The sequence below is a fragment of the Schistosoma mansoni genome (assembly GCF_000237925.1).
Source record: "Schistosoma mansoni, WGS project CABG00000000 data, chromosome 7 unplaced supercontig 0100, strain Puerto Rico, whole genome shotgun sequence".
In the NCBI taxonomy this organism is placed as follows: Eukaryota; Metazoa; Platyhelminthes; class Trematoda; order Strigeidida; family Schistosomatidae; genus Schistosoma; species Schistosoma mansoni.
Window position 1 is genome coordinate 722,838 of NW_017386020.1, and position 27,165 is coordinate 750,002.

The window sequence follows — 27,165 nt, forward strand, 5'->3', positions numbered from 1 at the left end:
TTGGGAAAAGAAAACTCTTGCGGACTAGAGACAGGAATTTATCGGACCAATAGCGCACCCCTCCATATATATCATATGTATAATTAGGTTAGAAATGCAGTGGACAATATCATTCAGACTTCAAATGAATATGGGGCGTATCCCAAGTTCGTCTGGGCACCATACCCGTACCCAAAACCCCGGTTGGCAGAGAATGACTCTCCAATGTTTAGAACGCCTCATCCATAGGTGGAGCTTCGGAAATTATATAACACCATTTGCTGAGATTTTACAAATATATTATTCCTATTTAATGTCTTACATCAACTCGGCGCTCAAATACTGTGAAACTATTCGTTCTAATTTAGACGAGAGTTCTTATATAAGTATGATTGTTCATGTTGAGTAAATGTTATCGTTAAAGAGAAAATTTTCTTCGCTGAATTGTCTTTAATTTCTCTTCAATGACACTATGAGTTACTTCGGTTACTCGTGTCTTCTGTTAATTACTTGAGTGAGTATCGTCGATCTGTATAATTGTTTCCATATTATTAATATTATCATTCTTGTTTATCATTCATGTTTATTCAACAGGTATTGGTCTATCATTTATCTATTTGCCGGCTATAGCTACCGTCGGACATTGGTTTCAACAGAAACGTCCATTAGCTGTTGGTCTAGCATTATGTGGCAGTGGTATGGGTTGTTTAATAGGTGGTCAAGCAATTCCACGTTTAGTTTCATTATTCACATGGCGTGGGACATTGATTATATTGGCTGCAGTTTGTTTTCAATGTCTTGTAAGTCGTCAATTTAGTCATAAAATATCGTTTTTTTTTAAAAAAAAACTTTGAATGACTATATTACATTAATGTTTGTAATAATGCACGAGTTTCCAACTTGTTTTTTCCTTACATTCTTGTACTAAAGATTGATGATACATTGAAACTGAAATAAAAATAAATTACAGTTCATGCCATATTAAATACAGTTTGAATTGATACAAATATATTTATCAATTCAAGTTGTGACATATTTTGAAAGTATGCTGAATGATTGTTATTAAAGACCCATACTATTATTACCGGTTTCAAATTATGTTCACTTTAAATGTCCTACTATAGATTACGATTATAGAGCAGGCTCCAAATTGAGAAAACCTGCTGCATTTGACATGACTATATTTCAACTCCATCTTCTTTTTCTTTTTTTTCTTTTCAGACGCTTATTTTATTATTTCGCCCATGGGATGTACACTTTCAGATAACTCAAGCACAACATGCCAAACGTTTAGCACGTGAAGCTGCTCGTCGTGCAGCAGCACTACGTCGAGCTGAAGCAGAACGTGTTCTACTAGAAGCTCGACGACGTAAATATCTGGCAGCACTAGAGGCAGCCGCTACAGCTCATACCGTCGGTGTAAAAAAACATTCGAATACAACTCCTGCTGTGATGACTAATAATATTAACGGCAATAAACCAGGTTTTCAATGTCAAGCAGGTGAATATCGTTCAAATTCAAATGACAGCGGTGGTGGGGGAGTCGTTGGCGGCAGACGAAACACTGCACAGTACATTCGTATTCATAATACCAATCAAACAAGAAATGGACGCCAGAATAAACATTTTATTTTTAATCCATATAATCGAACACAACAAAATCCTGGTGTAATGAATACACGGTCAAATGCAGTTACCGGTAATCGTTCAGTTAATCATCAAAATCATGGATCTAGTAGAACGGCTAATCGTAAAAGGACACCTAGTCGTCGAGTTATTGTTTATCGGTGAGTTCGTTTTGCTACGATTTTCAATCATTTACTTTCTACCTCTCTATCTTAGATCATTTATTTCTAGTACTATTAATTCATATCGATTTTTAACACAGTATGCTATTTAGCTTTTAGTCACATATATTGTAAAATAGCTAGTGGTACACTTCAGCTTTTTAAAGTGTGACTTAGGTGTTGAACCTCAGGTTGTGATTCTAAAATCCATTGATCGAAAGTGAGATACTTAAACCACTAGATCATTTCTGCACCGTTTTTCTTAAGATAATTCCGATTTGTCGTAACTTCAAGTTGACTCAGTCAGCGATCCAATAAATCAAGGTGCAAGATTCATCGACCGAATTGATTAGGACGTTTTATACGTGCCTACTCATCGTTTACTCGAATTTCCAAAGCTCGCTGACATAAAATGTAACGAGTAAAGATGCGTTATTTCCCAACGAGATCTAAACTCAGTCATTTCAGAAAGGACAAACTTTCCGATTTAGCCCTGTGCAATAGTCGTAATCTGTGTTTAGAAATGCGTTAATTGTATAGTGGAAAATCAAGAATAGTGAAACACTTGTATTAATTCATTACTTTCCATTTGCGATCTTATTTATTCTTTTAAACTGTGTTTGTCATGTTCACATTTACATTGAAGTTCACATTAAATCTTCTCCTTCACTTATCATATTGTCTGTTGCCTTTCTGACTGTGACTACTGAGACCAATGAAGATAATCCTGTTAGATCTTTCGTCTAATTATGATTGATTGATTCATCCAAGAGAAAGGCTTTTAATTAATCAAGAAAAGGATGAATAAACTAACTGTGATTACGTCCCTCCTATGCTGTACAGTTATTCACATATTGCATTCTTACTTAGCATTGATTATTTTTTCATTTAATCAATATCATGCTGATCCATAATCGTTTTAAGCATTAATAATAATATGGAACTCATCTACTGTCTCCTTACTATAATTATGTAACTCAGTTTCTTTTACTTTGTTTTATTGTTCCTTCCCTGCTCATCCTATTGGTGTATCATGCGTTTACTGTGTTATTATTGGTATTTATTATTATTACTAGTGGATCAATAATGCAACGTATTATTGAAGAGAAACGGCGTCAACGTACTATATCTGTTGGCAGTTTAGATGGTATGGTTATAACAAGAGATAATGAATTAATAGCTGCATCGAAAATAATTAATCAAGATAAATCATTATGTGATCCTACTACAATACAAAGAATATCTGATAATGTTACACGTAAAATTGAAGCAAAATTAAGTAATACTATCGCACCGAAATTATCGATTGTCAATGGCGTTAATATCAATAATAATAATAATGCCGGTGTTGTTGTACCTACATCAGGCGGGACTTCAGCACTTGGTAGTCGAACTGGTGTAAGTAAGCTTATGTTTCGTTTTTTTATGGATTGTCGATGTTATGTTTATTTATTGTTTATCGAAATGTTGTTGTGATCGTTGTTACTGAGAATAATGCTTGAACAGTTTATCATTTTACAAATTATGTGCTTTACTCATCTACTGTGATTCACTAGTTTTATAGGTTATATAAATTTTCTTCTGATAACTGTCATCATACATCATACATAACTTAACTAAAATATTTATTTACTCATCAATTACAAGTTGTGCAATATCCAACTATGTATTGTTTCATGAATATAAAAAATATACTGAAATTAGAGGATATTCTTAGGTTGTTAGTTTTTAGTCCTTGGTATCTTTGAAAGATCTTTTGCGTATGTGGGTGGAACTAAATAATGAGTGATAGTGATTTTTCTACAATTGTAGATTAATAGGCAAATATAATTCACACTTTATCTTCTTCTAGATCTCGAATTCCAGTATTCCTTCATACATACTTTTCTTTTCGAAATGTATTTTCAATGTTCAGTCCTTCTCGAAAGTTAGTCATCACCAAATTAGTGCCTTGAACAGATGTGCATAAGCCTAATTTGCCATTCAACATTAAAATGGTAAAAGATACGGAAATCATATGATAGCAATGATAATATGAATGACTAACCATCGAGAACATAGGTAGAGTAGAATGGCAGGAATGAAGGGGTGTTGTAGCTCAAGATCTAGGAGAAGCTAAAGAGTTAGTAGATGTGCACTATGATAATCAACTGTCAGAGATGCTACATTATGTCTCCAATCACTAATCTGTTATCTCTCGGACTTCAACCAAATATTCGTCATCTGTCCAACATAGCTCAGATCAACATTTAATAAATTTAGGAACTAATCTCACATATTTCGTTCAATGAATTAAATGTTTGACTTCCAACTACTATGCTGCGAATTCGAACCTCCCTCCACCTACTTAAGTTTGCCAAACGAAATAGTATCATTAGGCTATAACACTTAGAAAGTGTGCCTTATACATGCGAATGCACAAATCCACACCTGGTAAACGAGTAGTTGAGTTCGGAGCATATGATTATATTATTTGAAAGATTAGGTTATATCACTCACTGGTTGACTTCAACTTGATAACTATTGAAAATTAGGGAACGCACACTGATTGTCTACATGATAATTAATGATCTCAATCATATTATTCAACATAAATTGTACTTGTCTATATTATCTTCAAAATTTCATTTATTATAAACTATTGTTTGCACTCATTTTATGTATTTTTAAGAAATGCAAATTATTCATTAACAAGATAATCACGCCAAAAAGTTAGTTTTTCATTGACTTTCACGATCGTTTAGAGTGATACATAATTGTGTGTGTTTGTGTACTGCCGTGTGCCACACATGATGTATTCTGATTATCAAGATTGTATCAAGTTGTTTAAATTTGCGGTTGTTAGAGAGGTACTATTAAATTGATGAAAATATTGTTATTGCTTATTAATGATTAAAAACAGCTGTCAAGTTGGCTTGGACTTCGTACAACTTTCTAATAATAATCTACCAATCGTATAAGAATATCTGATTTGCTGAACTAATCCAGACCTGAAGTTATCTAGATAAATAATTCACTTACTTACGGTAGTCTATCAACACGGACATCTTCCATCCACCATCTAACTTTGCTAGGTTAGGTGCAAGCTATCTCTTGTATTTTAAATAAACTGACAATATCATTTATGCTTACATAAAACGGAAAGCTTACTCAAAGCTTACCACACAAATCTTTACCTTTAGTCATTGAATCGTATTATGATCATTTAAACAAATATATATCCCAAATCATTGGACTAAAAACTAAGTACACAAGTCATCTATAGTCGGTAAATAGACTATATTTATTTCATATTTGGTTTGTTGATGTACAAGTATCATATCAAATGTTATCTTATAGGTGTCACAATGGCACAGATTCATTCGCTCTTGGTTTTTCTGTAGATGTAGACTCTTAAAAACATTTTTCATGTCATAAATTCATTCTTCTTTGTTTTCTACTACCACTAGTACTGTTTACTACTGCTACTACCCTTGACAATTGTATCTTCCTTTTCTGTTATTGTATATAGCACTTATACAACATGCCCTACATTGCTTATGACCTATGGGTGTAAATGTTTCAATATGTAGATTGATCTTCAGTCTTTGAATATGCACCAAAACTGTACACTAGTTCATTTGATAAATTTTGATCAATATCATTTTGTAGATTATATTTTAAAGCTCATTGAATCGATCTGTATGATGTAAATATATTTGACTTAATGCTTAGTTCACTCGACTTTCAATTATTGTGTCATAAGTTCGACTCCTACTCTTACGTGCCTCGGTTTGCCCGATTAAGTAGAACTGCTTGCTCTTTTATCAAACATAAGTATATAAATGTCCATTTAATTATTGGGTTACATACAATGAATTGTGTCATATAGTTGGGACGAATTAACAAGAATTTTGTTCAATTAAAAGTTAATACTTATTAACATTCATTGACAAAGTTTATTAAAATTTTCCAACGTTTTTCGATATTTTAATCTTATAGATCAATGATAGTAACAAGCATGGGACTGTCATGATAGCTCTATAGACACTTGTAAAATTTTGAAATAACTAAAGTGGTTGGACGTATAAATTTGCTCATGGAATCTGTAGTGGCTTTGCTTTGTTAATCAATCACCTCGATGACCGTTATAATATAAATCTCAACGGTGTTTGAAATCAGAAGCTAATAAGAAGCGGTAACTACAGTTTACTAGCGGATAGCACAGATCACTAAGCTACAAACACATTGAGCGAGTGTGAAGCAGAGAGGCAAATATGTGTATGCTAGAGTGAATATAGAGGCAAATTTATAGACAAATCGAGCAAGGGAACAGCAAGACAAAGCAAAGGCTATTAGTAGGATTTGAGTACATATATACGTGAGGAAGAGAATGACTTATTGAACGATATTTAAGATAGTAACGTTTTAGCTAGAGATATGTGCGTAGACTGTCTGTGATCCAGAGTACACGTTTATACTGATATGATAGTAATCATAATAATACAAAAAATATGCGGATTGTTACTGTCCGATTAACATTGTCTGTTAAAACACGAAGTTCAGCGAAGGGATCTCTTTTCAACGAATTTATTATCAAGCTGTACAATCGTATATATATGAAAATGTTTTGTCAAAGTACTAATTCCGTGAGGAAATGTGAACACTAATAACCAAGATTATAATACTAGATTACGCAATACGAGTACAAAAGAAGTACGTCTTATCATTATCGTTACCATGGCCTTAATATTATTATTATCATTCTATTATTATTATTTTTACTTTTATTATTATTGTTACTCCATTTCCCCTTTACTTATATCTTATATTCTCATTATGTTATTCATGAATACTCATCATATCATACCTTATTTATTTTTACACCACTATGACCTTTAATGACCTTTAATTATTGTAACCAAAACATTTTATTCATATTCCCTGTAAGTGGTCTCAAGTGAGACCACTCAACATTTAATGGATAGTAAACACAACGTGGATTTCTCAAAATCATTCAAAATAATTAATGGGTAACGTACACAAATCCGTTTTTCAGAAACCATTACCACCAAGGGTTTTCAACCTGACCTTTGCATACAGAAAGAAAGTGTGATCCTTCTACTAACAACAAGGTAATCAGTGCACACTACAGAGGATTTCGGGAAACGAAGATGTGACAGCTATTTAATACTTGCTGATTTTCAACAGTACTCCACCTTCTTTTTTTTCTACAAATTTTCACTACGAATTCGTTTCATAGTGCTTTTTATTTCAACTTCCCTATTCCATTTTATAAATAAATCTTCTCTGATTTATTTGTTGATGTTATTGATGAATAAAAATTTTTATTTTCCAACTGCTTTGCCTAGTAGTCGTAACATTCCTGTAACCATAGCAACTGTATTAAAGTGTATAAAATTATCATTGATAGATTCCTTCTTATAGTTTCCCTCTTTTTAATCAATTGATACTAAGGGAAGATTTGAATAAAGTTTATAAAATATACAATGAATTCTTAAAGGTATTTAAGTCAGATTCTTTCTCTCTCTTAAACGCCATCGCTTTATTCACTTAATTAATGAGTCCAGATAGCCATTGGCTTGTGAAATTTAATTCAGCTTTGTATTGGTTGCTTTTCGAATCTCAACGTTTAAGTTTTAGGACTGCAACTGACCAATATTTTTTTGCCATACGTGCATCCTGGGCAGATTGCCTGGATATTGCCACTAACTTACAAGATTTGAAGCAGGGGATGGACGGTGGGTAGCAGTAGGATCTCGGACATACGTTCCGGCCTGTTTGGCACTCGTCAGCTGGGGTGTACTTTCATTTGAGATTTGATGTTCACTCCGAGACTTGAACCCAATACGTTTCTCTTCCAACACCATCGCGTTATACACGTGGTTACTGAATTCAAGTAGCCCCTGGTTTGTGTACAGGTTTGAAATTCTAGAATTCTTCGAAAAAAAACTAATATCAACAGCTTCGTCCATTGGTCGATCCCATTTAGGATAGCATACAATGTTGATTTTTGAATTTATTTTTACGAAATTTCTTAGGGTCAATTTCAAACATGTTATGTTAATTTAATACATTTCTTGTCATGTGTTTTTTTCTCTTGTATGTTCTTTATCTTATTGCTAAACCTACGATATATATATATATATATATATATATATATATATATATATTACGCAATCGAATTGTTTTTTCTTTATAGTTACGAGTGAGTTTACCTCAACTTGTACAAGAATACATACAATCTCAAGTATCTCTTAGTTTACAACAACAACAGTCTAAACTCTCGTCTGTAGCGAATCTCATCAATAATAATAGTATGAACTATGGTAATGACCAGTCAACACCAGCGGATACCTTTGTTCGTTCACCATCAGTTATATCGAAATTGGTAAGTTATTGAAATTGTTTTTTTTTTTCACAGATCTCTTGATATTATTTACAATCATAATATTATCGTGGCTTGATTGTTCAAATTGTTTGAAAGATAAGTGGAGTGACTAAGTTTACTTGACATACTTTTCATGTTGAAATACGTTGTGCTGAGAATTCTATATTGTACCAAAATATAAAGCCATTAATAATAATAATGTTTTGTCATCTGTGTATTGTAGCAACTCGAATTGATGCTTATTCGTACCTACGTTGATATAACTTCTTGACTGATAATATCATTCGGTTGTTAATGAAGGTAAATATGAAAAATAAACTGTTTCACAAGTATCGTCGAGACATTATTTGTGGTTCAATTATGGATTCAACAGTATCTTGATATTCTTTAGACTTTCTTACCAGGAGGCTTCGTTGTTCAATGTCATGTATAAACAATGACTCATTATCATCTTTGTCGTCACGATACATTTTGTTTGCGAAGTAAAAGTAAAGTAGGGAGAAACCTTAGTAAGCAAAATTAAAGTCTTAATACATCCATATGATGAACCCAAATAAAGACGAAATTCGCAATCCTGATTCTGCTTCTGTAATAAAAGTATTCACACAGAAAAAAATTGAAATAACATAAAATTCCAAATCATGTTTCATTATATAAATATATATGGTTAAATATTACTGAAGTGTAAAGGAATAAATTCAATGGCAAACACTTTATTTCACTTGGGATGTAAACAACAATCTGCTGATTGGTGTTCATTGTTTGTTGTATATTTTTCTTCTTTCAAAACTGTTCATTAAGATTGATTACTGAAATCTAAAACAGTGATTTATTTTTTTGAGAAAATGTAGTGTTACTTATCACTACACATATGCACAGTTTAATTACCAAACTTGTTTATTTTATCCTTCCATGTCTTTATCTTTCGATTGGGTTTGTTTTTTCCTTCAACTAATCACAATTGAATGACAGATATCATTTAGAAACAATCAATATGGGATTCTTTTTCAGATTAGTCTTTGTTTTTTGTGATTCGGCATCTAGCGCTCATATGTTTTTATATTTTCAGAAAAAATGCACACTTTTAAAATGCTTTAAATTGGGTTTTTTTTTCCTCAAAATAAAGAGGAATATTGTGTATTTCATAACTGGTAAACTTCTATACGCAGTCCTAACTGCTAACGGAACAATTTAGTGGCTTATTTTAAAAGTGTTAGCATCTGCACTGGCATGGTTGATGATTGATGAAAAATCGGAGTTAATAAAAGCTGTTGTCTTGAATCTTTTTAACTCATTCTATGTTTGACTTATGCAAGATGTTTGTTTTCCGTTTAAAAGCTTATGAGTATTGGGAACCTTAATAGGTTATACTTGTCTATTCAAAACGTTGTTCACGTATCACAAAATCACCTAGTGAGTTGATTTTCGGTACAATTTTTTCCCATTTGTATAAGACAGTAATATACGTATTGCCATCAGTGACAGTTGTACTAGATTCTAAATTGGCTAGATCTAGTAATGGATACGAAATTGATAAATTTAAGGGTAACGCGCCTGTCAGGAAACTTAACAATCATGATTTTTTTCTGTGATGGAGTCTTTGCTGCTCGATCCTTCTGAAGAGTTTTAAAATCGATATTCAATGTTCCTTGGTTCGTTCAATGGTTGTCTACTTAAGACCAACCTTAACTAACATACATAAAATTTTTTGTTGATACTGTTCAGTATAGTAACTTGTGCCAATTCTGCTCAAACGTTTGCTCTTTGCCTGGAATGTTTTTTTTGGAATGTTCGTCACAATTAACACTGACTTGTTATGTAATAAAAGCACTATTATCAGAATCATATATATATATATATATATATATATATGCATCATTTGTACAAATGTACGGACTAATTGTGTCCAGAGACCAGATATTTTTCTGCTAATAATCTATGCAGAGAGAAATGAAAATAAATACTTATTATCATTGTACACATCGGTCAAGGTTAAAATTTTGGTATAACTATTCTTTTCATCATACATATATATCTATGTATTTGAATTATATTGATAACTAACACATTCATTCGACGTATTGTATTTTAAATATTCAATTCATGGTGACCTTTAATGATAAACATTCACATTTTACTCCATTCCATTGGAAAACTAGATGCTGGAACAATGATTTTGTTTATCACTTGTATGTATATGAAGTAGGAACCAATGAATTATTGATTAGTTTACTCGACCCACAAACATTGAGGTCTCATGTTCGAAATCCATTCCATTCATCAGTCTTGTTAGTCAGTCAGCTACAGCGTAGGACCAGGCACATATATACATCGGTCCAAGTTGCCACACCTCATTGGCACGGGATAAACACCAAATTCAGAGAAGTAGTTACTTCAATAGCAATAATATGTAAAAGAAAGATTGTGTATAAAGATATATATAATACAGGAAGAAAGAATTAGTTCGTAGAAATAAAGGTTTAAAGCAATTTTAATCTCACAGTTTAAGAGCAGACAAAAAGTGTGGTCTAATTCAGATCGGTTTGTGATTTAAAAAGCTATGGAAACAAAATATTTATCTACTTTTTTAGTCAACAGTATTTTAATGATGGAAGAAAATCCTAAGTTATTGGTGTTTCAAGAAAGAAGTATGTCTGATAATTAAGTCTGAATTAATTGAGTGGAATGACTCTCTTACGAACCTCTTATTTCTCAATTGCTGATGAAAACATTTAATCGTGCTTAATTATGTATCTAATATTTTGTTCATAAGAATGTTATTAAGTTTGAGAAGAAATTTATTCTTCTACCTAGAACGTACGTTAACAACAATTCGGTTTCGTGGATAGTTATCGCTTTATCACATTATATCCTTTTGAATCATTTAGGTATCAGGATTCTGTTCAGTAAATCTTCAAAACTGTTCCGGTTCCAAATCATTAAACATGTGTCCCCACGGTGACTAGTTGTATGTGGTAGATATGAAGGATTATTGGTTACCAAATGCCTTAGTACGATCGAGGGTGGAGAGTACTCTACCTCTTTCCCGAAGAGATCGTACGGTCTCTGGTTTATAGACTCTTCCATGGAACTCCTACTCACTGACAGCACGTGGTGACGATGATGTATTTACAAAAACTAGATGACATAAGATGGATACACAGGATCCACCTAGTGGGATTGAATTCTATTTTCCTTCAACTCAATAGTTCATCTTTCTTGAAGTCTCTTTCCACTAGTCTATACTTTGTAACTGTTACTTATATCTCCAAATTATTACTTGTTCTCAGTACGTCATATTTATATGATTAGAAATTTAGTACATAAGTAATAGTAATAAATCTCTCTAACAGTCACTAGGACCATTGACTGAATCCCTTGAAATTCTGTTGGCTCATGTGTTAACATATTTTAGTGAACCAATAATCAGTCCTACTAAATCATATCTAACAATGTACCATGTCAAATGAACCATAACAACTAATATTCACTTACTTACTTGAGCCTGTTACCCCTCATGGAGTATGAGTCGCCAACCAGCATTCTCCATCAAACTATTTGCTGGACAATCCTTTCCAGTTGTTTCCAGATGTTATTCATTCTTTTCATGTCTGCTTCCAATCCTTGGTGTAGTGTATTCCTCGGCCTTCCTCTTTTCTTTTTCCCTTCAAAATATAACCACTTAGATTGCGTCTGGCAGGTGTTCTCCATGCACCACTTTAGAGTGTGGTCCGTCGTATGAATTCCGTATGATGTTGACGATCTTAGCTACACCAGAGTGTCGAAGGAGGTTTGATAAGGTTCCCCAAACCTCACTGTCAAATACTGTCTCATAATCAAGGAAGTTGATGTATAGTGAAGAGTTCCATTCAATTGATTGGTCAACAATGGCCCGTGGTGTCGCGATTTGGTCTGTGCACAACTGATCCTTACGAAATCCAGCCTGTTGGTCTCGAAGCTGAGCGTCTACTGAATCTTTCATCTGGTTCAGCAGCACTCTGTTGGAAAGTTTTCCTGGTACCAATAATAGTGTGATGCTTCTGTAGTTTTTACATTTGCTCAGACCTCCTTTCTTTGATACTTTGATGAAATATCCTTGTTTTCAGTCTGTAAATGGCATCTGTTCTTCCTCCCATATCTTCCTGAATAGAATGAGGAGCATGTTTGAAGTTACTCCTTTATCTTACTTCAATGCTTCAGCTGATATATTGCCCGGTGCTTCTGCTTTCCCTTTTCTTGATTTGTCTGATAGCCATCTTGATTTCCTCGACCGCTGGTCGATTGAAATCTATAGGAAAGCCTGTGTGTGCTGCTTTGATGTTCAATGGATTCAATGGAGCTGGCCTATTCAAGAGTCCCTCAAAGTGTTCTACTTACCTGTTCCTCTGCTCTTGAATCTCAGTGATTGGTTTGCCTTGTTTGTCTTTGACCAGTCTCTCTGGTTTATTATATTTCCTTACCAGTTTCTTTGTTGTGTCATATAGTTGTTTGATATTTCCCTCTGTTGCAGCTTTTTCCACTGCTGTTGCTAGGTATTGGATGTATTTCTTTTTGTCAGCTCTGAAGCTCCATTTCACTTGTTTTTTTGCTTCCGTGTATTCAGCTTGTGCCTTGCCTTTCCCTGTTAATGTTCGAATGTTGTTAATTGCTGTCTTTCTGCTTTTCCTTTCTTCAATCTTGTCCAAGGTTTCGATAATGATCCATTCTATATGATGAGGCTTGTTGCAGTCTTGACACGTTGAAGTTAGTGCTTCTTTGATCTCTTTCCCATTGTCCTCCACCGTAGTTTCTTCTCCTTTGAGTAGATCTTGTAAAATTTCGAACTTGCTGATGAGAGTTGTTTTGAATTAGCTGAGTTTGTGAGTATCTCGAAATAGGGTTGTTTGAACTTTTGTAATGCTGTTTATCCAGTTGTCCAATGTTTCTTTAGCTCGAATTTCATTTTGTCAACCACCAGATAGATGGTTATCTGAAGCTATGTCAGCTCTTCTCCAGGTTCTGACGTCCTCCATTGAGCTGGTGAATTTTCTAGTGACGTGAATATGATCTGTCTGGTTCTGTGTAGTGTGATCTGATGAGATCCATGTAGCTTTGTGTATGTGTTTGTTGGTGAATATTGTGCCACCTATAACCACTTTGTTGAATGCACATAAATTTGCAAACCTCTCACTATCCTCGTTCTTTTCTCCTAGTCAGTCCATGTCGTCCCTTGATACCCGTTGTTGTCAATTTCGACTTCGGCGTTTAGATCTTGAATGAAGGTTGTTATGTCCTAATCTAGGCTCTTCGCTATAATCGATTGCAGCCTCTGATAAAACTTATGTTTATCGAATGCGTTGCTATCATTGATGAGTGCACAACACTGGATAAGATTCATTGTGATTCCTTCCTTCTTTGTTTTGAATGATGCTTTGATGATTCTGGGTCCATGAGATTTCCATCCTATAAGTGCATTTCGTGCTCCTTTGGGCATCATCAAAGTAACTCTCTGAGTGTGCGGAGCGTATCCTATTTCGTGGCCAGAATATAGCAGCATTTCTCCTGAATTTAACCTTTTCTGTTGGGCTTGGAACCAATAGTTTGGGCTTATTGCGAGCACGGTCAAGTTGTGTCTGCTCATTTCCGTAGCTATTCAGTTGGTCCTCCTAGTTTCCTACATTATGTGGACATTCCATGTAGCTATATCAATTGTTGTTCTGTCTGTTAGAAGGGTCATCGGCTTCGTGACTTCCGAAGAATCTCGGCTTTCACCACGAGTCGTCTTAGTTCTTCTGAATGAAAATCCTTCAACCTATATGGGCAGAGTTTAAATGGTTTAAATTGTCTATTTTGGTTGGCGTATGTTTAGTAATGTTGTTTTGTACAGGATGGTGGTTGCTGACCGCATACCCGACCCTCCTCTTTTACCTGATCTTACGACCCACAGTAACCCTAGAAGAGCTACAGGGGGAGTTTATTATTCACTATGTATATAATACTGAACTCCTATTCATAAATAATTTCAAACTACATTTCCATATACTCAATTTCAGTATTTTATTAAAATCTAAATATATCAACAAATAGACGGTAGGATATGGTATATATTCAAATCCAATACAGAGTATACTTATACTTTATCTTACTTAAAAGTGTTATTTTTATATTAATTTAACACTGAAGCATCCAAATCACATTCACTATCACTTCAATAATAATCTGACGTAGAGTTTACATTTGATGTTGTTTATAATCAATTAAACTGAATATGTGAATACTGTTTCTTTTTTAATACAGATAATTAAATTAAACGAAATCCTCAGACTTGCTAATTGTGATAGATTTCGTTCCTTGCGTTTTCTGTCGTCTTTTTTTCTCATTTGTATACGTGATTTCCAATTTCTGGAATTCTTGAAATTTATACATATATATTTTTTTTCAATGATAAACAAACATACTATTCTCTTCTTGTGATAAAGTCAGTCAGTCAGTCAGCGACAACGTAGGACCAGGCACATATATGCATCGGTCCAAGTTGCCATACCTCGTTAGCACAACAAGATGAACACCGGATTCATAGACGTAATTAATTTAGTGGTGGTAGTATATAAAGAAAGGTTGTATATAAGGATATAGTATAGGAAGGAAGAGAGATATGAAGCAATTTTAATCTCAAGGTTTAAGGGAAGACAGAAAGTGTATACACCTACGCCATTGTGATCGATTCTGAGCCAAGTCACCCAGAGTCTCCAACCATTTATTACGATAGTCACGCTGACCCCAACCAGGTAGTCTGCATCTGCCAACATGGCTCAGACTAGAAGTTAGTGACTTCAAGCACTGATGCCATGTTTTGGTTTGGCCACCCCTAACTCTCTTCCAACCATCCCCTACACTGGTCAACATTGCGCGTCGCGGTAATCGGTGTTCAGGTATACGTAACAAGTGGCCCAACCATCTCAGTCGATGAAGATTCATGACCTCATCAACTGATTTACCATCATTCCCTAATACCCTGCGTCTAACCTCACTATTACTTACCCAGTGATCCCAGCAGATGCGAGCAATATTTCTAAGACATCTGTGGTCAAATACTAGTAACCTACGAGTATCTTCTACTCTTAATGGCCATGTTTCGCAGCCGTAAAGTAGAACAGAGCGAACTGCTGCGCAGTATACTCGTCCCTTAATTGATAGACGGATATCTCGTCTTCGCCATAGGTGACGTAAGTTGGTAAATGTTAAACGAGCTTTTTGAATCCGTGCTGAGATTTCGTCAGACACCAACCCATTAGGGCTGATCAGACTTCCAAGATAAGTGAAGTTGTCGACGCGTTCAACTACTTCACTCCCTATCCTTAGTTCGGGTGTTGACGCAGGCCAGTCCTGGAGTAACAATTTACATTTGGATGGGGAGAAACGCATCCCAAACATCCTGGCATTATTACTCAGTTCTAACAGAAGACTCTGCATTTTGTCAGCGTCTTCACGAAACAGGACTATGTCATCTGCGTATTCTAAGTCGATAAGTGGACCTCCTGGTAGGAGATCAATTCCTGAAAATTCAGTTGACGAGAGTGTTATTTCCAGCAATAGGTCTCTAATGAAGTTAAACAAAAATGGGGATAGTGGACAGCCTTGACGGACACCACTTGAGGTTGTAAAATCATATGACAGTTCGCCATAAGCTCTAACTCGACTAATAGTGTTCGAGTAAAGAGCCTTCACAAGGTTTATGTACTTCTCAGGTACACCTTTCAATGGCAGACACTGCCACAGAACCTCTCGGCCTACAGAGTCAAATGCTGCTTTTAAGTCAAGAAAAACTATCATTGTCGGACGCCGATAAGCATGCCTGTGCTCTAAAACTTGACGAATGGTGAATATGTGGTCGATACAGCCACGACCAGGTCTGAAGCCAGTCTGATTTTCTCGTGTTTGCAGTTCACGAGTCTTAGTTAGGCGCCCGATAATTATTGAGGCTAGTATTTTAGATGCTATGTTAGTCAGACTAATCCCTCTATGGTTATCACAGGATGATTTTGGCCCCTTCTTATATATTGGGACTATCAGAGATTGTGACCAGTCAGATGGGACCAGTCAGAATATTAGTCAACCTAATTGCTAAAATTGGACCACCATATTTAAAGACCTCTGGAGCCAATCCATCAGGACCAGCTGCCCTTCCTCGTTTCAGATTACTTATAGCCTTTTGAACTTCAAGTAGGGTCGGGGGGCCTACTTCAATGTTCCATTCAGGTTTTCTGGGAATAATGGGTAGTTGTGCAGTAGCTGAAGGCCAGCTAAACTGCTCCTTAAAGTGTTCCGCCCATCGTTCTAAACGTTTGGGTTGAGAGCAGATAAGGGTTCCGTCTTTTTCCGAGATTGTCTCACTTACACTTGACTTCTTAATTCCGGTTTCTTTTATTAGTCTGAATAGTTGCCTGGTGTTGCCTACAGCCGCTGCCTTTTCCATCTCTTTTGCTTTCGTTGCTCACCACTGCTCACGATCGTTCCTTAGACTTTTAGTTAACCTAGATCTAATTTCTTTACGCTCTTCGTCGTGTTCAGAGCCTGATGGGATGAGTTTACGCGAATCCACCAGTGAAATAGACTTAGAAGAAATCCACTGGTTTTTTGGAACCCTATGGTTTAAATAACTAATAGATGTTACTGCTGTTTCCACAGCTGTTCGTGTGTCTTTCCAAGCAGCATCTGGGTCATTCTCGTTTACAGAACTGCCTAGATGTGAACTCAGTTGTTTCTGGAATTCGTATTTGGCTTTCTCGTCATCCAGTTCAATCCTAATGGGTCTTCGTAGTGTACTTTTCCTGCGTCCATTGAGGCGCAGACAAATGCGCGCTCGCATTAAAGCGTGATCAGAGTCTAAACAAGTATTCCAATACGAGCGACAATCTTCTATTGAGCCTCTCCAACGATGACTGATGACAATATGGTCTATTTGAGTCCATCGTTGGTTTGGTGAAGGTGGTCGCCATGTTAGACGATGTCTCTCCTTATGTTTAAAATTAGTGCTTACTATAAATAAACGATTATCTGAGCATAGTTGCAACAGACGATCACCATTATCGGTTCGTTGAGCCGGAATACTAAAACACCCACCTAAATGTCTTTCTGTTTGATTTAAGCTGCCTACCTGGGCATTAAAGTCACCCGCTACGACTACTATGTCTGAGCACTTAGCTTTCTGAAGAAGCTCAGAGAGTTTTCTGTAAAAGTCATCTTTTACTTCATCATGGCTGCAGTCAGTGGGAGCGTAGGCAGAAACGACGGAAAGGCAACGACGTGTGTCCCTATCCTTCCGAGTTCTTACGGAGCCATTTAGCCGGACAGCACACAGGCGACTGTTAACGGGGATCCATTCTAGAAGTGCCTGTTCTGCCCTTGTACTTAGTGCTATGCCTACACCTGCAAGTCCACGAGAACTAGCCAACGGGTCGCCAGATACACGGAGGGTGTATTTCGTTGGCTGTCCATTTTGGCGAAGTGAGGTCAAGTGAATGACCACACTAGGATCCTGTATGCGTGTTTCGGAGACACAGCATACATCAATGGTACGAGATTCTAGGGTCTTAGCCAAGGACGCCTGTTGACCGATTTGACTTAAAGTACGTACGTTGAGGACTCCAATGTGTGGTTTGGAGCGAGGTTTTAGTAGACCTGGGACAGCGTTTCGCGCACTAGAATCGTTGGCTATGGTGACACTTGAGGAGGAAACCGGAAGAGGAAGTTTAGTGTCGAAAGTCAAGGTAGAAGGAATAGTAGGAATTGAAGAAGAAGATTGATTATGAATACAGTGGTCTTGAGTGCTGTTAGAGGTATGAGGGCAGTTATCACTTCCCGGTTGCCCACACCGCGGAAGGGTTCTTCTAGAGGTACCTGAAAAGGAAATCGGGTTAGAAGTGATCTTAATGACCTGAGAGCGTGACCGCAGTGCCCAAGGAACAACTGCTTGAGGTCGGTCACACACGACCTTTTTGTGGGTAGTTTTCGTGTTAGCTCCGTCCTTCAAAGGACCTTACCGCCGGAGACGGATATCCGTGGGATAAGGCGAGGTGTGCATTTTTAGGGTCGACCTTTTCTGACCCCACCCCTCCTTGTGGGAAGACAGCATCGCTGTCATGCTGGTTGTCTGAAGGAGACACCTTACTGCTGTCACACCTCTGTACAGTCAGCAGTACGACTTCGCCTTCGGACCTTGGGATTGCTGCTTTTAGTCTCACCGCTCTTCAACCGACCTGTCTGACATGGTAGGACCTTGAGTAACGATTGTTCCAGCCAGTATAGCTCGATTGAATCATCACGATAGGCAAGCCCGACCACCACGTCAAGGTAGCAGCAAAGGTCGGGCTTGTGATAAAACATATGACAAAGGGTTTTAAATTCCCTCTTTGCTTATGTTTAGCGCTGCAGTTGACCAGTGTTTTTTGTCATTTGTATATCTCGATCAGATTGTCTTGATATAAACTTTTGTCACTAGTTTTAGTAATATTTATCTTTTGGCTAAAATCGGAATCCGATACACGTGTTTTGTCCTACTTTGGGCTCGTAAGTTGTATGAACCTTCATGTACTTGGTGCTGATTTTCATACTGAAGATCGAACTTCATCACCGTATACGCCAGTGCGTTATTCATTCAGCTAGTGAGTGCAGATACCCACCAACGTTTTCAACTGGTGTAACAGTGTTGGTCAGTGAAAGTAAAAATATAATTACACTGTTAAAATTGCCTAGAAGTATTTGATTTCACATGGAAAAAGCAAATAAAAATGCTCTTATTTTAAATCTTAATAATGTCGTGTCCTGTATTTGTATTCAAACAGAGTACCGTGATTATGCCTAATTATGATACTGCCACTGTTCAATTGGTATCAGGAATCGGAGAAAATTCAGTGCATTTAGATGGTGGTGGATTTACAGGATCTAAAAATGCCCCCATGCCTTCTGATAGTAATCAAATGATTCCTGTCAATACATCGATGATGAATTCACCGGCTTTTCTAAATGGTACTACTAACCCACCACCACCATCGACAACAGGACGTGATCCCGTTCCAACAAGGACACATCCGATTCGTTCTGTTTCTGAGGTTTGTTTTTTTACTTGTTTGCTCAACCGTATTTTTTAGATATGTCATTATTGCTTTTCCGAAAAACACACCGAATAAGACCATTAAAATTTATTTTTCCAAATTTCACGTCTACCAATCTTAACCCCCTTCATAATACTCCACATTGGTAGCAATAAACTTGTCCTATTTTTGTGGAATATCCTCATTAGTCAGGCTGTTTGACTGGCTCTTTGATTCTAGATAGGTATAGGGCTCGTAGAATGATTTTCCAGTAATTCACTGCTTTTCGTAAAATATCATCAACTTTGGCAGAAATGTCACACACTGCTTTATTACGCCCAAATTTTTTTATTTCGAATAGCGTGCAAAGATGACTTTTATTAACTCATTGAATAAAAAATCATCTAATCAATTAATCCGAAGGCAAAAAGAATTCAAGACCTGATATATTCAATGTTTTTACCGACAGAGAAAGACCATGGTAATCCATATTTGAACAGCTTCATTGAATCAGTTCGGATGTTCATTAAAGAGTGTAATAATGTTTCATCTTCCATAAAGATCGTTTTCTTCAGTGCTTGATATCATCTGTTGGATTTCTAAAAGTCCTGAAAACATGAGGTAGATATTCTATCTTCTCCAGAATACTCAGTGGAAGTAGTTCATACGTGATTAAATTCAAAATCTCCCAATTGTGGCAGTTGAATTTCAAATGTAGAGACGAAAAATGACCTTAATATAATTTTCACGCCTTTTAATCAATACAAAAATATGTTCTATTAATAAGGAACTATCTGTGCAAAATGAAATTAGTCGTAAAGTAATATTAATTCTTCGGACTACCCACTAGTTTTTTGTCTTGGATTCAGCAATAAATATCATCCTAATTATTTTTCCTTAGGAACTCTTCATATGCTAGTGGTAGATTGTTTCGTTGTTTTTAGTGTGTGCTTTCGTCAGGATTAACAAACGTCTAGCGGAAGTTAATCACCACTGCATTATAGTTGCTTTGCTCTCTCAGTTAATGTCTGCTTTATCTTCATCATTCGTTATGAATAATATTGCTTTACATTTTAGACTGTTAGTTTAAAACGTACTACATCCGAAGCTAGTTTAACTTCTCATTTTACATCAATCGGTGTAGTAGATCCTCATAATAATAATGGTAATATTGCTGGCGCCGATTTATTAGATGATGAAATGAAAGCTGATATTCAACTAATTATTCGTAAAGAAATGTCAAGACCACAATATAAAAAAGATTTTTTCTATACTGGTCCAGTTCGTCAAGTTGTTGACTCATCAATGTTATCATCAAAACAATTACCGATCAGTCATAAATTGAGTATTAATTTACCGATATTACCAGCGACAGTTGCAGATAATCGACCGAATCGTTCATCAACTGCAGCATTTCGTTTACCGTCAACTATTATACATCCGGATATTAAATTACAACCAGAGGTGTGTTTATCTATTTATTTCGCAGATTTTGTTAAGTGTATTTTTATTGGACTTGTGTTATAGGTATTTATAAGTGACTATATGATACTAATGTATGATCATAGAAATTTCTCAATATATTCTTTCATGTAGGACATGTCAATTCATTATGTATTTGTTTTGTGTTGTAGTGTATAATTTTTAATCATTATTTATTGACAAATTATTTGCACAAACAAAAAGTAGTTGAGATCACTAGTCAATTGAAGCTAGACCACCATTGAAAACTTGTAAGCACTGGACGGCTGTTTCGTCCCATTGTGGGAAGCTATTTATTAACTGACAAATTAGTTAGTAAAAACGTTTATTAATTGTATTCTCTGTGATGGTGTATCGTTTGTTCTGTTAAGATTAATGCCTATTTTTATGGCTTAAATCACGAACTGATTTTAGTTGGACCACCCTTGAGAACCAGGAAGCACGATGCAGTTGTTTCTTCTTCATATGAGACTCCTAGGCAGTGCACATTCACGACTGCATCGCAGGGATTAGGATCCAGGAATCTCAGTTTGGCGCACTAATGCTTATTCTCTTTAAGGATGTAGAAGTCAAACTTCAGTCAGTCCACAATATTTCGCAACAACATTAAATCTTCTGCGTTATACAACTGTTTCACACCCGACAAAGTTGGACTTCACTGGTCATAGCTTTTCACTAGAGCTCTAGGAGTCGAATCTGAAAACTAGCCTCTAGTGAGCGCATGATTATTTTCAGTATAGGTGGTTGGTTTGTGGAGAGTGTAGAATGTTCATGGTTAATATCACGAACAGATCTTCGTTAAACAGACAGCATTTGACAAATGTTTCGTCCTATTATTGGGCTTCTTATCGGCGCGCACCCACGAACTCACCACAGGGAATTCAGCCTAGAATCTTTGGCCTATTTTTTAATGCGAATTATTATAATTTACCTTAGGGAATTGTATCTTTCCTCACTGGTGACTAATTAGGAGCGCGTTTGATCAGTCAATATAAAAGAAAGTGGGAGGGTGTTTGGGCGAACGTTTCGCTTTACTTCATACATTTGTCTTTCGTGAGATAGATAAATTTAGCATTTAAATGTACTAAACATTTAGAACAAATAAAATTCACAGTTACCATCAACATATGGCATGAAACGAATGTGTACCAGTGAAAGTTACTACCACACCAGTACACATACCAGCACAATGAAAGAAGATAGTGAGATGAAAATCCAAAAGCATGAACATAAAGTCAACTGTTATAGGAACTGCTTAGAAATGAAAAATACTATTCAAAAGAAGGAAATAAGACTGAAGAATGACACTTATTGTTTAGCTATTTCTGTTGACTATGAGTGCAGTTGTCCCTGTGTTATTGTTTCTGATCTGAGTCACCCAACTTCTCCGTTCATACACTTGACTGCAAACAACAAGCTTACCTTCCATAATGCCTCAGATCAGGAATCCATGACTTTATGTTTTGATTCGCTCCTTCCGTTACTACATGTCTCCCCACTTACTCCTATGTCAGCTAGCATTGGGAAAAATTACAATAGTTGGATAATTAGAAGTATATATAAGAGATACATTCTAAAATTGTTGACCATAATAACCAGTCATATTATTCTCTTTATATACAATAAAACAATCAATTAAATAAATTGTCGACCGGACACGTATATCTCTTTCAAATATTTCGTTCACGTTTTCATGAATCAATTAATTAGTTGTTTATCATAATAGTTTGACGTTATCTGTTGTGACTTTTAAAAGAAAGAACAAGACCGTATGCCAATTTGTTGTGGTCATGTCCGGATTTTTTATCACGTGACTTATTCACCAATAGAAATACGACTTTTCCTATCTTAACACTGTGCCAATTAATGACGTTTGACCAGTATGAGCAGTATAGCGTCCTTATTGGTCATTTGTCCGCCTAGCCCTTCCAATAATTAATAATCCATACGTCTAAATGAAACTTATGATAAGATGAATATAGATGTACATAATCTAATCACGCAATAGTTAAACAATAAGAATATATATGTAGAATAATCCTCCATTAATAGATCCTGGGAGTTAGCCTTACTTATGTCTTCACCAGGATATAACATTATCTGTGTACAGTTTATTAGTTTACAACGATGATACAACTATTTGGTCATTTAAGCTAATGCTTTTATAGAAATTTTATTCAAATCTTATTGGACTTACTTACTTACTTACGCCTGTTACTCCCAATGGAGCATAGGCCGCCGACCAGCTTTCTCCAACCCACTCTGTCCTGGGCCTTCTTTTCTAGTTATTTCCAGTTCTTGTTCATTCTTCTCATGTCTGTCTCTATTTCTCGGCGTAATGTGTTCTTTGGTCTTCCTCTTCTCCTTCGACCTTCAGGATTCCATGTGAGGGCTTGTCTTGTGACACAATTGGGTGATTTCCTCAAAGTGTGCCCAATCCACTTCCAGCGCTTCTTCCTGATTTCTTCCTCCGCTGGAATCTGGTTTGTTGTCTCCCACAGTAACTTGTTGCTGATAGTGTCTGGCCATCGGATCCGAAGTATCTTGCGTAGACAGCTGTTAATAAACACTTGTATCTTCTGGATAATGGCTTTCGTAGTTCTCCACGTCTCTGCCCCATACAGAAGAACTGTCTTGACATTTGTATTGAAAATTCTGACCTTGGTGTTGGTTGACAATTGTTTTGAGCTCCAGATGTTTTTCAGCTGTAGGTATGCTGCTCTTGCTTTGCCGATCCGCGCCCTCACATCTGCATCTGATCCACCGTGTTCATCAATGATGCTGCCCAGATATGTAAAGATTTCCACATCCTCTAAAGCTTCTCCGTCAAGTGTAATTGGATTGGTGCATATTGTATTGTATCGGAGAGTCTTGCTTTTCCCTTTGTTTATATTGAGACCTACTGCTGCTGAGGCTGCTGCTACACTGGTCGTTTTCTCCTGCATTTGTTGTTGCGTTTGTGATAGAAGAGCCAGATCATCCGCGAAGTCTAAATCGTCAAGCTGCATCCTGCCTGTCCACTGTATCCCGTGCATTCCTCCAGATGTTGACGTCTTCATAATCCAGTCGATCACCAGGAGAAAGAGAAAGGGTGAGAGTAGGCAACCTTGCCTAACACCGGTCTTTACCTCGAACGAGTCGGTGAGTTGTCCTCCGTGGACGATTTGGCAGTTTAGTCCATCATAGGAGTTCCGTATGATGTTGACTATCTTCTCAGGCACGCCGTAGTGTCGAAGAAGCTTCCATAGTGTCGTCCTGTCCACGCTATCAAATGCCTTCTCGTAGTCGATGAAGTTGATGTACAGTGATGAATTCCATTCGATTGATTGTTCCACAATGATACGTAGAGTTGCGATTTGATCTGTGCACGATCTATCCTTACGAAATCCAGCTTGTTGATCTCGAAGTTGAGCGTCCACGGAATCCTTCATCCTGTTTAACAATACTCTGTTGAAGACTTTTCCTGGTATTGAGAGGAGAGTGATGCCCCTGTAGTTGTCGCACTTGCTCAGATCGCCTTTCTTTGGTATCTTGATGAGAAGTCCTTCTTTCCAGTCTGTTGGTACATGTTCTTCGTCCCAAATCTTACTGAAGAGGATGTGGAGTATCTTGGCAGTTGCTGCTACATTTACTTTCAGTGCCTCTGCCGGGATGTTGTCTGCTCCCGCTGCTTTGCCGCTCTTGATTTGTCTAATGGCCATGCTGATCTCTTCAATTGTTGGTGGGCCAATATCGATTGGGAGGTCTGTGGGTGCTGCTTCGATGTTGGGTGGGTTCAGTGGAGCTGGTCGATTCAAGAGTTCCTTGAAGTGTTCTACCCACCTGTTTCGTTGTTCTTCAATATCGTTGATTACTTTGCCTTCCTTGTTTTTCAATGGTCTTTCTGGTTGATGGTAATTTCCAGCAAGTTTCTTTGTTGTATCATACAGTTGTCTCATGTTTCCCTCTCTTGCAGCCTTTTCCGCTGTCATCGCTAAATCTTCCACATATTTACGTTTGTCGGTCCTGATGCTCCTCTTCACTTACTTGTTTGCCTCTGTGTATTCGGCTTATGCCTTGGCTTTTTCTGCTCTTGTTCGGCTGATATTGATTGCTACCTTCTTGTTCCTCCTTGCTTCAATTTTATCCAGTGTACCAACAGTGATCCATTCCTTGTGATGGTGCTTCTTTTGGCCCAGAACCTCCTGACATGTTGAAACGATTGCCTCCTTGATACCTTTCCAGCTGCTCTCTATGGTGGTTCCCTCTCCATTGAGTAGGTCCTGAAAGGCCTGGAACCTGTTGCTGAGGGCTATGTTAAATTCGTTGAGTTTGTCAGCATCTCGAAGAAAGGCCGTGTTAAACTTTTGTGATGTTGTCCGCGCCATTGTCCAGTGCTTCTTGAGTTTTAGTTTCATCTTGGCGACCAGCAAATGGTGATCGGATGCTATATCAGCTCCTCTTCTGGTTCTCACATCCTCCATCGTCCTCCTGAACTTTTTGTTGATGCAGACATGGTCGATTTGATTTTGTGTAGTGTGATCCGGTGAAATCCAAGTGGCTTTGTGTATGTTTTTGTGTGGGAATATGGTGCCACCTATGACCAGTTTATTGAAGGCACATAGGTTTGCAAATCTCTCACCGTTTTCGTTCCTTCCTCCCAGTCCATGTTGTCCCATGACGTCTTCGTATCCAGTGTTGTCCTTTTCAACCTTGGCATTGAAATCCCCCATTAGAATGGTCAGGTCCTTGGTTGGGCACTTCTCGAAGATTGACTGCAGCCTATCGTAGAATTGGTTTTTAGCGTCTTCATCGTAGTCGTTGGTCGGCGCATAGCATTGGATGATGTTCATTGTAATGCCCTCTCTCTTTGTTTTGAAGGAGGCTTTGATGATCCTCGGTCCATGAGATTCCCATCCTATAAGTGCATTTTGTGCTTTTCTAGACAGCATTAGTGCCACTCCTTGTGTATGTGGGGCATTTTCTTCTTCATGACCGGAGTATAACAGAAGTTCCCCTGAAGACAGTCGTTGTTGTCCAACCTGCGTCCAATGTGTTTCACTGATTCCAAGCACTTCCAGGTTGTATTTCCTCATTTCCGCAGAAATTTGGAAGACTCTTCCGGTCTCCCACATTGTCCGGACATTCCATGTACCTATAAAAATTGTCGCTCTGGTTGTAAGAAGGTGCATCGGCCTCATGACTTCCGAAGGAACTCGGCTTTCATCATGAGACGTCATTTTTCCTTCTACTCCCAGGGTAGAGTTTGAATGGTTTGAATGATTTTTTCTGGTTAGCGTTTTTTTAGCGAGTTGATTTTCTACGGGATGGGGTCGCTAACCCCATGCCCAACCCTCCTCCTTTACCCGGGCTTGGGACCGGCAGTAGCCCCTGGAGGAGCTACAGGCGGAGTTAAATCTTATTGGAATTGACTGTTAATTAAATATCACTACATTTTCTCAGTAAAGTAATAACGAATTACATATATATATGTCTGCACAATTCAACGTTTTGGTGAAACCGTGTTTAGTGTGTTCCACGTTTCTTGTTATCTCTCTCAGTTTAACGTTTCCTAACTATATCTGTAAAATTATTTGAGGAGAATTTCTATCACTAAGTGACAATACTTGACGAACTATGTTGAATGGTAAAGGTGTTTTTTCTCGTAGGTTGGAACTCCCCAAGGACTAGTGATTGGATTTGAGACATTTAGATCTCACAGGTAGAAAACTATCACTCAACCATCAAAAGGACAGACGATAATTTTCCAGTTTAGAGTTGCGGTCACTTATAACATGTACATCATCTATTGTCATCGATTGATAACGACTTCGTCTTCATCACAGGTTACAATCTATCACTGAAACGTTCAGGAATACTTTTCGAAAATTAAGCTATTCCTGGACACATGATTGTTCTGAATTATTTATTGTATTGTTGGCTTATCAAGTATCAGCTGATTTCAAAATCCCTCTCTCTCTATGAATAAATATACTACGGCAGGTAGTCATTGTTTAATTTAGGAACTATCGTACATTAGTGTTTTTGAACATAGGGTGGTTGAAGTTCCTATTAAAAACAGCCAATAGATATGTATTTGAATCAAACATAAATATACATAGTATTCATTAAATCACTATAAATACGATTATTCAACTTTGGTTAAACTCCATGGATTTTAAGAGTACACTACATTATTCACATGAAATATGAATATAATTAATATGCTTTTGTATTGTACTGCTATGAAATATCAATATCAAAAGTTGTACAACTTGCCAATGGTTTTTCATATAGTTGAGATCATGAGTCGATTGGAGCTAGACCACCATGAAAAACCTGGAAGCACTGGACGGCCGTTTCGTCCTATTGTGGGACTCTTCTGCAGTGCGCATCCACAATTCCGCCTCACGAGATTTGAACCCAGGACCTATTAGTCTCGCGCGCGAGCACTTAACCGATAGACCACTGAACC

General features: G+C 37.0%; 1 protein-coding gene across 1 annotated transcript in view; it reads left to right on the plus strand.

Annotated features, from left to right (window-relative positions):
* The window catches only part of Smp_144760 (monocarboxylate transporter, putative), a gene marked incomplete at its 3' end in the record, with an annotated part of 80,241 nt that overhangs the window by 20,455 nt on the left and 32,621 nt on the right, over window positions 1-27,165 (plus strand). Inside the window, exons 5-10 of the mRNA XM_018791039.1 lie at window positions 574-779; window positions 1,201-1,766; window positions 2,843-3,164; window positions 7,969-8,157; window positions 18,981-19,247; window positions 20,307-20,693. Of these exons, the coding sequence (XP_018645748.1) occupies window positions 574-779; window positions 1,201-1,766; window positions 2,843-3,164; window positions 7,969-8,157; window positions 18,981-19,247; window positions 20,307-20,693 (1,937 nt within the window). The remainder of the gene's footprint in view (window positions 1-573; window positions 780-1,200; window positions 1,767-2,842; window positions 3,165-7,968; window positions 8,158-18,980; window positions 19,248-20,306; window positions 20,694-27,165) is intronic.